The sequence below is a fragment of the Mirounga leonina genome, unplaced genomic scaffold (genome assembly GCF_011800145.1).
Source record: "Mirounga leonina isolate KUSES-001 unplaced genomic scaffold, KU_Mleo_1.0 Mir_151, whole genome shotgun sequence".
Lineage (NCBI taxonomy): Eukaryota > Metazoa > Chordata > Mammalia > Carnivora > Phocidae > Mirounga > Mirounga leonina.
In genome coordinates this window covers 17719863-17733192 of record NW_023270377.1, presented here as the reverse complement: position 1 = coordinate 17733192, position 13330 = coordinate 17719863, and the positions used below count along the sequence as shown (strand labels likewise).

Below are 13330 nucleotides of genomic sequence, written 5' to 3'. Positions count from 1 at the left end.
CAAAGTGGGTGTACAGTCTTAGCAAGAAGAGAAGCAGGAAAAGGAGCAAAAAGCGGTTTATGGAGTCCTTCCGTTTCCTTACCTCACTTTTACTGAGGAGGTCTAAGGGAGTAGAGTAGCTGTGTCGATGAGGCTAATGCTGAACTGATGTCCTCAACTGTTGGCACTTCACATTCTCACGGACATTGTATGAGAGTTACTGTTGTTCCACATCCTTACCAACACTTGGTATTGTCAGATTTTAAAAATTTCACGTATCGTAATGGGTGTACAGTGGGGACATATCATGGTTTTAATTTATATTAGATTAAACCCTATGAAATTGCCATTTTGTAGGTCAAAATGGTCAAACATAAACAATTCCACGATTCAACCCAATATTTCTAAGATGACTAATGAAGTAGAGCAAGAAGTTTTCATATATTTAATGGCTTTTTATTATGGAGTGCCCATTTAAGTATTTTGCCCATTCTTTTAGATATCTGACTTTTCTTACTGATTGTAGGTCTTATGTACTCTGAATATGAGCCCTATGTCAATTACATGTGTTGCAAATAAGCCTTCTAATCCTCTTAATGATGTCTTAATTTCAATGAGGTCAAATATGTCAATTTTTTTCCTCTATGCGTAGTGTTCTTTGTATCCTATTTAAATCTTCCCCTAACCAAGATCATAAAGATACTCTCCTTTAATATTTTCTAAAAGCTTTATTATTTTGCCATCTATATTTAGATCTAAAATCCATTTGCAACTGATTTTGCATATTGTGGGAGGGAGGGTTCCAACTTAACTTTTCCATATGGATATTCAATTTTCATAGCACAATTTACTGAAAAGATCATCTGAGTTGCCACTCTCATCACAAATCAAGTATCAGATATTCACTTGTCACTGGTCAGTCAACCCTTGAACCAATTCATATACTGTCTTAATCAGTTTTGTAATAAGCTTTGATAACTGGTAAGGCGATTGTCTTCTTCAAATTGTTTTAGCTATTTCCATATATACTAGAGAATCCACGTGTCAACTTCCACTATTTATAAGCAGAAAAGAGCAAACCCATTACATTATTAGGATGGCAATGAATCTATTTATCAATTTGGAGGATAACCAGTATTTTTACAATATTGATTTTCACATCCACAAATAACACCTATCTTCCAAATTATTTGGATCTCCTTTCATATAATTTTTTCTATAGAAATCTTTTAATGCTTATTCGTAGGTACTTGATTATTATGCTTTGTGGAAGTTGTCCTTTTAAAAATTTCATTTTCTAGCTATTATTCATTGCTGGCCTAAAGAAATAGAATTAATTTTGGTATATTGGTTTTTCAGCCAGCTATCTTGATATTAATTCAAGTAATATAGCCTTCAGATTTTCTATGTAACAAATCATATCAAAAGGAAGTTTACTCCTCCCCTTTCAGTGTTCCTTTTATCCTGTCTCACCTTATCCCCAAGCTGGGGACCAACAGTACGATGTTGACTGGAAATAGAAAACCAGGCATCCTTGTCTTATTCCCACTCTCAAAGGAACACTAGCTTAGGTTAGGCTCCCCCAGCAGCAGACCTGAGACAAGGATCCAAGTGCAAGGAGTTTATTTGGGAGGTGGAGGGAAACGCCGGTAGGGGCGTGGGGATGCGAGACAAGGGAGGGAGGGCGGGCAGTGAAGGGGCCTGTTACCGGGCTTAATTCTGCTAGGGTCAGGGGGCCAGTGTCAACTACCCATGTCAGAGTGATCTCCCAGATGTGAGGGAGCTGGAGTCTTCTTAGAGTCTTGACAGTCTCTGGTTGGAGTCTCTGGGGTGGGGAGCATGTTTCCTAGCACTTCCAAATGCCTCCAGTGGGAAACTAGACACGCAGCAAACGCATGTCCCCCAGGCAAAGAAATGCTACTATTGGCAGGTGGAAGTTGGGCCAAGTCCACCCAAGTGATCAAAGTGAGGGATGGGGGTGGGTTACTAGCCAACACCGCCCACACTTTACTATTACAAACAGCACCAGCAGTCCCCATGGGATGGCAGTGGCTGCGTGAGTCCAGATATCACCATACATCCTCCAAAAATCACCCAGTTCAACCAAAGGACAAGGAAGGAAATAAAAATACTCCTATCTCATGCTTACGGCATACTGAGAAAACCCTCCAGACTTAGGTGATCAGGTGCGGCCCCACCTGGTCTCTGCTCTGCGGGAATCCTAGGACATCAACACTAGGGGGCGCTCGGTTCCAAAGCAGCGTGCCTTTGAAGGCCAGCCTCAGCCAGCCAGAGCCTTGTCACCCTCTGGTGTCCCATGGCAGCGTCTGTCACCAGCACACTTAGCACTAACAGGTAAGACTGCTGGTGCTCTCGGGGGAAGCCACAAATTAGGCAAACTGCAAGGCAAAGAAGGGGGATGAACAAACACAAGAAGAGCAGGAAGAGGAGGGAATGGAGGAGGAGGGAGAGGAAGAAAGGAAGAAAAAAGAAAGGAGAAGGGAGAAATGATGGGGTGGAAATTATTAACCAGAGGAAAAAAACACTGAATAATAAGAGACTGCTTATAAAAGTTAACGAGACTGAGTGGGGCAGGGAGAGGAATGCGCGGGCTCTGGGGGCCTCATGCTGGGTATGGAGACCTCACGGCACTGAGAAGGGCTCCTGGACTCTTCTGGTAATGCAAGTGCATTGAGGCCACTTCCCAGAAAAGAGGACTAGGGATGGGAGAAGGGACCTTCCAATTGTGGACCCACCTACCTGTCACCGACTTCAGGCATGGCCTCGAGGAAAAGAGATTCGGGATCAGGCCTCCATCAGCTCCCAGGAGCTGCGGCCCCCTCTACCTGCCTCCTCCCTACCCACTCTGTTCTGGTTTCAGAGGTCAAAGCTAGGTTCAACTCCCACCCTTGCGGTTCCCAAACAAGTACAACAGAATGAGTCTGAGTGAGAAATCCACTTTAATAATCCAGCTTCAGCTCAACTGACCACTTCTCAAGTGCAAGAGAAGTCTTTCCAAGAGGCCTCAATCCACTAAGAGGTTACGGCTCAGAGAAGGGAACAGCTCAAAGAAGCCCTAAAATGGAAAGCAACACGGGATCTGGAATCAGTGGAGGCCAGCTGGGGGTGCCCTGCGGCACACCTCCCGCCAACACAGGGCCGAGCCAGAGAGGCACGGTGCTCACCCACACTTGACAACTTTCCCAGTCTTGTCATCTCCCGCCCCCTCTCCATCCTCTCATTATCCTCTGGGGGCTGATCAGGGCCCCTGGGCCTGGAGAAGAATGGGGACCTTTCCTCTCCTACATGGTAGTCCCAAGACAGCCAGCTCCCATCACCCAAGCCGGCCACCTAGCAACGATGTTGCCCCAGCAACCCATCCGGGCACTGGAGGAGGAACGAGCCCGGCTGCCGCGAGGATGGGTCAGGTAGGAGTCACCTTGAAGAGGGTGAGGGTCTGGAGTACTCCTGAGGTGCAGGCGGTCTCCCGGATGGAGTGCATGGCCAGTTGGGGGCTGCCTAAATCTAGAACCCGCAGCCCCAGCCGAGAAGCCAAGATAGGTCCGATGGTGGTTCCACAGGGAGAGTCATTCCGGACCATGAGATCCTAGGGAAGGGTGGAGAGGCTCGGAACGGCATGCAGTGTCTGCTCATTAAGCCCAAGGAGGAAGGCGCCTAAGAACTGCAGGGCTGAGAGGGGCCCGCTTCTGCCCCCTCAGGGAGTGGATGTGACCAGAATGAAAACAGGAAGCCCACATTAAATGGCAGGCCCAGAGGACAGTATATTCTGCATTGGTCCCATTTTCTCCGTCTGAACTACTGCCACCCTCATTCTGGCTACCACCATCTTGCCTTCCATTAAGAATCCATAGCAGGCAAGGGAATTAAAAAAAAAAAATGTGTCGTTTATATCAACCGCTTGCTTAACATACACTCTCTCCCCGCCCCCATACACACACAAAGAACAATCATTCAGCAGTTTTAGTGTTTTTAGAAATATTGCTATTGGCATTCCGAAACCATTTCCTTTATATTCTGGTAAAAAAATAAATAAGAAAGTCATAATATGATGTACAATGTTGAGATTTTCAGTGTGAGGGAATTATAAAATCAGATTAAGTAATAACTATTATTTTTTTTGAATAAGAATTATAGTATTAACTCATGGTTTTCAAAACATAGATTTTTTTTTCTAGCTACGTCAACAGAAGTGACCCCAAAGCACTGTCCCCCATAATAACAACAGACACTCAGGGTGTCAGACCACAGTCTCCAAAATCACCATCCTTCCAAAGCTGCCATGTCTAGGGAGAGAAATGAATGAGATGAGCCTGCAATTTCTTGTTGTACAGAAAGCAAGAAAACTTTTGAAAAGTCCTGTCAAAGGACGCGTGTCTAAAGGCAAGACTCCCACTGGTCAGTTATGACTATCTGACGATGAAATAAAGTGACTACAGGGGCGCCTGGGTGGCTCAGTCGGTTAAGCATCTGACTCTTGATTTTGGCTCGGGTCATGATCTCAGGGTCGTGGGATCGAGCCCCGTGTCAGGCTCTGTGCTCAGTGGGGAGTTTCCTTGAGATTCTCTTTCCCTCCCCCTCTGCCCCTCCCCCTGCGTGCTCTCTCTCTCTAATAAATAAAATCTTTAAAAAATAAAATTACTACAGTGCATTGGATCTACACTGAACCAATGAAAATCTGATTTAATGTCAGAAAAAGGAAAAGAAAAAAACCGCTATGTGTCACCTCTTGAAGTGGCTATTAACATACGTCACCTTGAAAACTGGTTATTAAAGGGAAAGAATGGGCATTTATCTGGTCTTTCCAGCAGAAACCATATTTCATGATAACCAAATAGCCCTAGTTGATGGGGAGAAAGTTCCGCTTCTCAAGAATAGCAGCTAATATCTGAAGGGATGACTCGTAGAGGGATGAATTGGAGGGATGGAATTACTGATTTTGCAAGGACTGTCAATGGGTGTCAAAACCATTAGGTGTCTGGTTGATAGAGAACTCATCACTGACACAGTTACCGTCCAGCCAGAGGAGGAAAGCCCCCATATGATGGAGGGTTTGAGGGCACCCCAATCAGGTGCTCAATCTTATCATCACTAGGGGCGGATCACCCAGATAATACATGTATGATGCAACATGAAGGACACACCAGTCATGAGGTCTTCTGGCCAAAAATGTCTAACTTGAATCTATCAAGCCTTTGGGCATGAATTCCAATTTACAGGAAATGCAGGGCCTAGAGGCACCAGCTAAGCACCACCACAAAGAAGCAACCAGACAAACCGAGAAAGTGAGACATCATGTGGGATGATGAGCCTCATTTCTTCAACAAGTCAATGTTATTTTATTTTACTTTTTTTGAAGATTTATCTATTTATTTAGAGAGAGAAAGAGCGAGCGAGCACACGAACGGGAGGGGCAGAGGAAGAGGGAGAGAGAATCCCAAGCAGACTCTGCGCTGAGGGCAGAGCCCGACTCGGGGCTCGATCTTACAACCCTAAGATCACGACCTGAGCCAAAACCAAGAGTCTGATGCTTAACAGACTGCGCCACCCAGGCGCCCCAAATCAACGTTATTTTAAAAGGGGGTGGTGAGGGCTGCACTACACTATGAGATATTTAAGCAACATATGAACCAGATGTAACATGTGGTCCTGAACTAGATACTCAGGTGGGACAAGAATCTGTAAAGAATATTTTGGGGATAACTAGGGAAAACTGAAAATGATCTGGGAGCATCTGGCTGGCTCAGTCGGTAGAACATGTGACTCTTGATCTCGGGGTTGTGAGTTCAAGCCCCACGCTGGGCATAGAGCTCACTTTAAAAAAAAAAAAAATCTGTGCATTAGGATTAGGTACAAATTTACTGAAACAGAAATGTACCGAAATGAAAATGTAGAGAATACAGAGTGAAGAGGAAGCAAACAATACATTCAAAATGATTCCACTTTTTATAAAATATGTGTTAAGTATATGCAAAAGAAAAAATCTGAAAGCATATACACAAATCTCTGTGGGTTCATGTTTTCTTATTTCTATTTGTGTTTCCTGGTTTTTTTTTTAAAGTACACATGTCCTGCTTCTGCTGTGAGTTTAATTAAAGAAAATTCCCCCAATGTCTTCTCATTGCCTTAGAAAAACATGCAGACCCCCTTCCATGGCCTAGGAGGCCCTGCATGACTGGCCTGGGTAGGCTTCTCTCCCCGCTTCTCACCCCGCCTCTACCACTCTGGCTTTGTCCCCTCCTGACAGGCTGAGTGCACTCCTGTGCCCCTTGGGCCTTTGCACTCATTCCCTCTGCGGGGATGCTCTCCCTGCAGACTCACCCACAGCGCCTCTTTCTAAAGTCTCAGCTCCAAGGGTCACTTCCTCAGAGAGGTCTCCCCGAGAAGGGAACATTCAGGTCTACGTGGGGCAAGGGGGGGCTCCATTTGGCAGAGAGCGCCCTGAACTGGGAGGCAGGATGCCAGCACCTGGTCCTGACCCACCAGGACCTGCTTGCTGTGTGTCACTGGACTTCCTGGGCCCCAGTCCCTTATAGCTCTACCTCCACCTATTTCTGACGACATGGGCCATTGCCACGGCAAGAATGAAAATGAGCAGGTGGCAGTTCCAGTCTCCCCAGCCCTGAACTTCACTTATGGAGGAGCCCAGGGTGTGGAAGAGAAACACAGGGAGCTGGATGGGAAAAAAAGCAGGACTAAACCCACGTGTCACAAGCACACCGTATCTTCACGTCTCACAGAAATCCAGCAGGAGAGGCCTCACCATCAGCCCCATTTAACAGGTGTGGAAACTGACCCAGAGAAACGGAGCACCTCGTCCACAGTCACGGGGCTAGCCCACAGCACACCCAGCACTGACTCCAGCTCTGCCCAGATCCAAAACCCATTCTTCTCGCTCTACTGGAGGCCCAGCCACCAAAGGTTGGCTCCCAGGTGTGCACCCCCCCACTTCACTGGGGACGCATCATCTGTTTATGCCCCCCCAGTCCCACTCTATCCCGTCTTCCCAGGCAGGGCCCAGCCTCACCTGCAGGGGCACCCCGACCTTATTGGCCACCTCTCGGATCAGGGCCTCTGAAACCGCATTCGAGGCATAGCGTTGCTTGCTGTTCACCTTAATCACAGGGCCCTGGGGAGAGGGAAACCAGGAAGCGAGGGTGAGGCACTCGCGGGTGATGGGCCCACAGGGAAGGAGATGGGGCCCAGAACCAGCCAGGCCTTCAAGTCCCTAAGGAGAAACAGGTGCATCTCACCTTGTGGAACAAGGGCCGGTGGTTCTCCTCATGCTTGTCCCTGTAAGAGATGGAGTCACGGCTGTGGATGGCAAACAGGAGGTGGGTCTCCCAACACCCACCTCTAGCTATGCCCTGGAAACATCACTAATGCACCACAGCATTCTTTCCCACCCAGCGCGGTAGGACCTGAGGGGCATGCCGAACAGTGTCCCAGGCATCCTCTAGCAGTGGGTGGAAAGAAGGTTGTAGAGAGAGTCTATTCAACATACCCGGGTTGGGCATTACATGACTTTGACCCATTTGCGTCTTGGCGCAGTCAAAAGGAAGCCACCACTGACCTTCCGGCCAGTGTGAGGAGGAAGGGGAAGGGGGGAGAAGCTGGGGCCCTGGGGCTGGGGCTGAGCCTGAAGGCAGGTTCCACTCGGGTCTCCAGCTGTGAGGACTGCACGCCTGGCCCGGCAGACTCACAGGTAGTTGGGGTGCACGGCGTGCGCCATGTCTGCGCTGATCATGTAGGACTTGGGGATGGCTTCCTCGAAGGCCGTCAGGTGCTGGAGTGAGGCTGAGAGTCGGCGCAGCACCAGCTCTGTCAGCAATGACTGTGCCCCCTGGGCGCTCTCAGAGCCCACCTGGTGACAGCAGACACTGCTCTGGGGTCTGGGCTCAGGGGCCAGAGCCGGAAGCCGGGGAGAGGGGCCCCACACCCAGGACCACCACTGGTGTCCAGGACTCTGCTGACTCAGTGGATGAGGAATGTGGGGTGTTGTCAGCCACTTCCCCAACGCTGTGCCCCTGAAAACCTGAGGGTAGGCTGGGGCCGAACTAGTCCTATGTCCTCTGGGGCAGGAAGAGCACTTTCTGTGGGCCTCCTGCACCTTCCTCCCCTCTTCCTCCCCCAACCCTCACATCTGGGGCTTCGCACAGGTGCCCCACCACACTGGCCAATCGTCTTTTATGCACGTAACAGAGACTGCGAACTATCCACGCTATGCTGCACAGGAAAACACCCAAATTGCAGCTAAGCACAGGACCACCCAGTTAGAGGACACTCCCAGCTTTCCCTTGCAGCTAATGTGGCCATGCCGACGGAGTTCCATGGAACACGGCAGTGAGGAACGCCCCCTTCGGGTTGCGCCTTAAAAGGATGGGCGTGCACTCTCCCTCTGCCCCTTCCTCCTGTCCTCCTCACTCAGTATAGACATGATGGCAGGAGCGGGAACAGCCGGGCGGCCTGCATCCTGAGATGGCAGCCAAGTGCTCAGGACAGCAGAGACCTGTCCTCAACTGCTCACTCTGACCCGTACAGTTCCAGGAGAGAGAAGGACCCATCTGCTCAGGCTCTGTGACGGTGTCTAAGAGCGCACCTCACGGGAGTGCGCAGAGCAAGGCCCCACCATGTGCTGAGCCCTGGGGCTACAGGATGAAGGGCAGAGTCCCTGTCCTCGAGGAGCTCACCATGTGGCACACGGGAGGTATGGTCACACCTCTAGAAACTGATACAAGCTGAGCCAGGGCGACCAAGTGCTAAGGGAGCATAGGCCTTCCAGCTCTGTGGTTTCCAGAACAGCCCTGGTTTACGGGGGGTGCCTGGCACAAGCTGGCTGCGGAAAGCTTCACAGAGGGGACCCCCTCCACAGAAGAGACCCTCCACAGGGCCCTCCACGTACCTCTTCGTTGTCATAGAGAGCGATCATGCGCACGTGGGGCTCCGCGGCCAAAGAGGCAGGGGCCGCACAGGAGTCGATCAAAGCCTGTTTGGGGGGGGAATCAAGAGCATCCTCCTCACTGCTCCTTCTTCCATAACCCTGCCCACCAATACCTGGCAGGTTCACACTCCCGGCTGCCTGTTGTTGTCACGGCCGGGATGAAGCGGGCTGGGCCTTTGACCGGCCTTTGTCCCTTAGGGCATTGGCTGGCTTGCGGGAGACCTTTCAGCTGGGCTGGGAGAACCACCCTTTGGGTGTGCTCCCCTACCTGCCTCCGTGAAAGGCAGGAGGATGAATAACATGGAGGAGAAGAGTGGAGAATCCTGGGAAGTCAAAAACAGCACACAGAGCACATAAACTACCAGGCCCCAGTGAAAAGATCGAGGTCCACAGAGGCGACTGGGACTCCATCAAGGGGACACAGGTCCCAGGTTCGGCCCTGGTCTCCATTAAGGCCCAAAGCCTGTCTCCGAGAACAGGATGGGGTGGGAGAGAGAGGGATGAAAAGAGAGAGAGCAAGAGGAAAGAAAGAAATAGAACTGACTAGGGTAGAAAGAAGGTCACTCCAAGGTGACTGGAAGGAAGAGAGCCGGCCCCACGGAGACCCTAAGGGCACAGACAGAAGGCTGGGTGGGCGTAAGCTTGGAGGGCAGGGGGAGCAGAGGAAGGAGGATGATGCTGCCTCATGAGACACGAAGGCCCCTCCGGGAAGCAGAGGCTAATATAAAAGAGACGCAGTGAGCCAGGTGAGGAGACCCCATGGTGCCCGAGCTGGCCTCTCCGCCTTCCCCTACCTCAGCCCCCCCCCCCCCCCCCCACAGTCCCCCGAGTGCCAGCAGACGGAGGAGGTGGCCAGTGGCCCTCCTAGGACCTGCTGGGCCTTGAGGCAGTCCCCCGACCACAGCTTCTCCCGGCGGTGTGCCCCGCCTGGGGGCACCCCTGCTGCTCACCTGCAGGGCACAGAAGCAGCTGTGCAGATTGTCCAGCCGAGGGGCAAAGATGAACTCCTCGTAGGCGCCACCCAGGACCTAGAAAGACAGGACAGTCGGCCCAACCTTCAACCCTCCGCCCCAACTCACCTGCTTCTCCCTGCTCCCAAAGGCCTGGGTTTGAGCGAGCCTCCTTGGCTCTGTGTGCAAGCCCGCCCTGTTCCCCAGCTTCGGGCGCTGGGATCCTGCTGGGTCGGGCTGAGTGGACAACGGGGAATGGAGCTGGGCAGGAGCTGAGGGATGGGAGGATGAGGTCTACGGTTCCTACCAGTTCCTGTGGGACGGGGAAAAGGGGGGAGCTGAACGGACACAAGAAAAGCTAAGGAAATAAACAGAAGAGGAGACCAGCCCAGAAAGTGCACATTCAAAGAGGACCAAACATCCGAAGATTTCATAATCTCCTGCTGTGGGCAACCGGGAGGGACTCGAGGGCAGGCTCCAGAAAAACGGGGGCCGTATCCGGGACTTCTGCCCTCAGGGGTGCAGGGCCAGGGTGGGTTCAAAGTACACAGCGACCACCTGCAGCAGAAACTCCTAGGAGGGGAGAAATCTGTGGAGGGGCTGATTCCCAGGGCCCACGCAGGCATCCAAGGAGGCAGGCCTGGAGCACGAAAGTGCCCTTTTGAGAACCACTGGCCTGGAGGCTGAGGACATGGTGTCTACTGGGAAGAAGAGGGATGAGAGGAACCGGGGGACTGGCCGAGGTGGTGAGTGCTTCAGGGGATACGCTGGGGCAGGCCAGGATCCCCGCGATCCCCACCCATGAGTCCCTGCAACCATTCCCTACCGCAGGCTGCGTGTCAGCAAGACAAAGCTCCATCTCCAAGATATCCTCGGGGCTCAGTCCCAGATGGGCGCAGAGAAGGGACATGAGGACCGAGTGGTGCCGGTCATCCTGCAGGGCAGAAGCATGCTGGGAGGAAGAAGGTCTGCTCTTCCTCTCCTCCCCCTTCTCAGGGAATCAGTCCTTTCCCCCTCTCCTCCCCCCTTCCTGTGAGCAGGGGACTCTCTTACTGTAGCATTGACAGGCCCAGGCTCAGGGGTCCCCTTCTCCAGCTCCTCCTGGACTGCTGTGGCAAGAATGGGGACTCTGTGGGGGGACACATGAGGGAAGTGTGGGGCGAGCTGGAGGACATGGCACCCCTGAGCTCGGGCATCTCCCAATGGGAACTGCCCTTGCCCTTCGATTCCCAGTTTGCTTCCCAAATGGCAGAGCTATGAGGGCCCTCGGACATCAACAACTGGGTCCCGAGAGTAGAACCTGGCTGTGGCGACCATGAGGTAGCGGGGTCCCAGGTCCCCCGGGGCCCCTTCCATCACCTGGTGCCACAGCCATCCCTCCCAGTCACCACGGCCCTTGCCCCAGGCTCACAAGTGCATCTCCATGTTGGGCCCAAAGTTCTCGTTGACATTGCGCTGCAGATGGATGGCCAGGTGTGGGATGCGGAGAATGGGCCGGTCCACGTGCACCAGCCGCTGTTCCAGCCGGCCTGAGGTAGGGCACTGTGGCCCACCGGGCCAGGTCAAACCAGGGCGCCTCCCAACCACAGCGGGTTAAGACCCCCACTTCACCCAGACTAACCAACATGATGCTCGAACCCAGACTGCCCCACTCCCCCTTCCCTGGGGGTGGGGGGGGCTCTCCACAGGTACCCTGAAGGAAGGTCACAGTCAATCTTCAGGCTGCTGAAGGTGAGAACCTCCCAGGTCCAACCCCAGTTCCCACCTTGACAATGACGCGTCCAGCCAAGGTCAGGTCCCGGTCAAACCAGGTGCTCCAGATCCCACCACCATAGGTCTCCACGCCAACCTGCTGGAAACCCACCTGGCTGCGGCGGGACCGTCGTTTCACCTAAGTGTGAAGATGGGGAATGAGAAGTCAGAGAAGGCCGAATGGTATGATTTGGAGGTGAGACAGACGGGCGGAGGCCTAAGGAACACAGAAAGAATATCGCTGACAGAGAAGGGCCCAAAGTGTGGAGGAAGGGGGCGACAAGTCTCCCCCCGCTGCAGGAATAGAGCCCCCAATTTGTACCTCTCCCTTCCCTTTTGCCCTGGGTTCCCCTGATGCCTCCCCTACCCCAGCGCAGCCCCAGTTCCTCACCCGGAGGCAGGGGCTGTCCGTGTGGGCCCCAATGAGGCTGAAACCATTGCCAGGAACATACTGGCCTCCCACAGCAAAAGCGATGATCGTGGAGGAGTTCCTGGTCAGGAAGTACTGGGGCGGGGGGAGATTGATTGGATTATCTAGCCGGCTGGCACAAAGGACTTTGAGTCCCGGCCTCGGGACCTGCTTCTCGGTCCCCACCCCACCCAACGTACCTTGCTTTCCGGCTTGATATCCCAGCTCTCCGTCTCTTTGAGTTCATGGAAGCCAGCCTGGAGAAGGCGGCTGCGGCACTCGGCCACGGCTGTAGAAAGCCCTCGCTTAGCGATGGAAGCCGGTTAGGAGGCACACCGGCCACCACCCTCCTCCCCTGTCCTGGTCACTTACCGTGGAAAGGAGAGGGGCTCCGGTTCACGAACTTGAGGAGTTCCCGGGCCGCGGCCTGCACCGCCTCTTTGCGGGCCCTACCGGTCATGGCCACCTAGTGGAGGCGGGGTAGGGGGGCTGCTCAGACTCCTACGAGATTTGGGACCCTTGACCTATATTATCCAGGCCCCGGAAACCACCCCCCCCATTCCCATAAGCCCCATTCCCGCGAAGTGATCGCTCCAAGGCTCAGACCTCTGCTTCCGCCCCTTCTCCCACCGACCGACGCAGATGCCGGGCCAAACCTCTTTCCGCTGAAAGCTCCAGCCCTCTAGCCAAAGTATCAGAACCCCAGCAGCGCTCCCCGCCCAGCTCGTCCAAGTCGGCCCGCCCCCTAATTCGAGCTTCAGCCCGGCCCCCTAAATCCCACCCCCACCCAGTGGTGCCCGCCCAGCCCAGAAATCCCGGTGGGTTCCGAGCTCCAAGCTCCCAAGAGGGCCCCTAACTCGGAGCCCGCCTGCACCAAGGAGCCAAAATCCTATTGGCCGGGGAATACCCCCCCCTCCACGCCCCCAGTCTTTCGCAGGCCACCCTTTTCCAACCCCAGGAAGATCAGGTCACGGAGGCCGGACTTTCGGTTTCGCTTTGGGTCAGGCACAGCCCTCACCTCAGCGCGCTGTTGAGCTTAGGCCTGAGCCGGCTCCGAGCCGGGTCTGGGATCGGAGTTAGAGCTGGGCGGGCCGTGGACACCTACCTGCATGGCCCCACGCGTGGGCCCGCGTCCGCTAGCCCTGCCCCCGTGCTCGGCCCGCCCCCTAAGCCCGCCCCGCCCCACCCCGCCCCACCCCGCCCCCCGCCGCACCGTCTGCTCCGCCCCTCGCTTGGCCGCACAGCCCGTCCCGCCCCCGCCGCGCCGTCTGCTCCGCCCCT

General features: G+C 53.5%; 1 protein-coding gene across 4 annotated transcripts; it reads right to left on the bottom strand.

Moving 5' to 3' along the window:
* Positions 1 to 2920: 2920 nt before the first annotated feature.
* DNPEP (aspartyl aminopeptidase) lies at positions 2921 to 13211 on the bottom strand. 4 transcript variants are annotated; one of them, XM_035007068.1, is made up of 15 exons: positions 13155 to 13211; positions 12422 to 12515; positions 12250 to 12338; positions 12032 to 12145; positions 11654 to 11779; positions 11300 to 11430; positions 10942 to 11017; positions 10715 to 10822; positions 9889 to 9966; positions 8900 to 8983; positions 7701 to 7861; positions 7251 to 7290; positions 7025 to 7126; positions 3419 to 3586; positions 2921 to 3055 (listed from the first exon to the last, which is right to left on the bottom strand). In XM_035007068.1, the coding sequence occupies exons 1-15, from the start codon at positions 13158 to 13160 to the stop codon at positions 3005 to 3007; spliced, it is 1428 nt and encodes a 475-aa protein (XP_034862959.1). In that variant the 5' UTR covers positions 13161 to 13211; the 3' UTR covers positions 2921 to 3004. The 4 variants fall into 4 exon arrangements, with proteins under 4 accessions (XP_034862959.1, XP_034862960.1, XP_034862962.1 ...); XM_035007069.1 differs by having other exon boundaries at positions 13068 to 13193; XM_035007071.1 differs by lacking the exon at positions 13155 to 13211 and adding an exon at positions 12706 to 12766.
* Positions 13212 to 13330: the final 119 nt, after the last annotated feature.

What these genes read in the sequence shown, in the direction of transcription:
- DNPEP (XM_035007068.1), bottom strand. An exon ending in CTGGGCCTGTCAATGCTACA is followed by an intron (nt 10,823 to 10,941) that starts GTAAGAGAGTCC and finishes TCTGCCCTGCAG; the next exon opens with GATGACCGGCACCACTCGGT. An exon ending in AGGTCGGGGTGCCCCTGCAG is followed by an intron (nt 3,587 to 7,024) that starts GTGAGGCTGGGC and finishes ACCCTTCCCTAG; the next exon opens with GATCTCATGGTCCGGAATGA.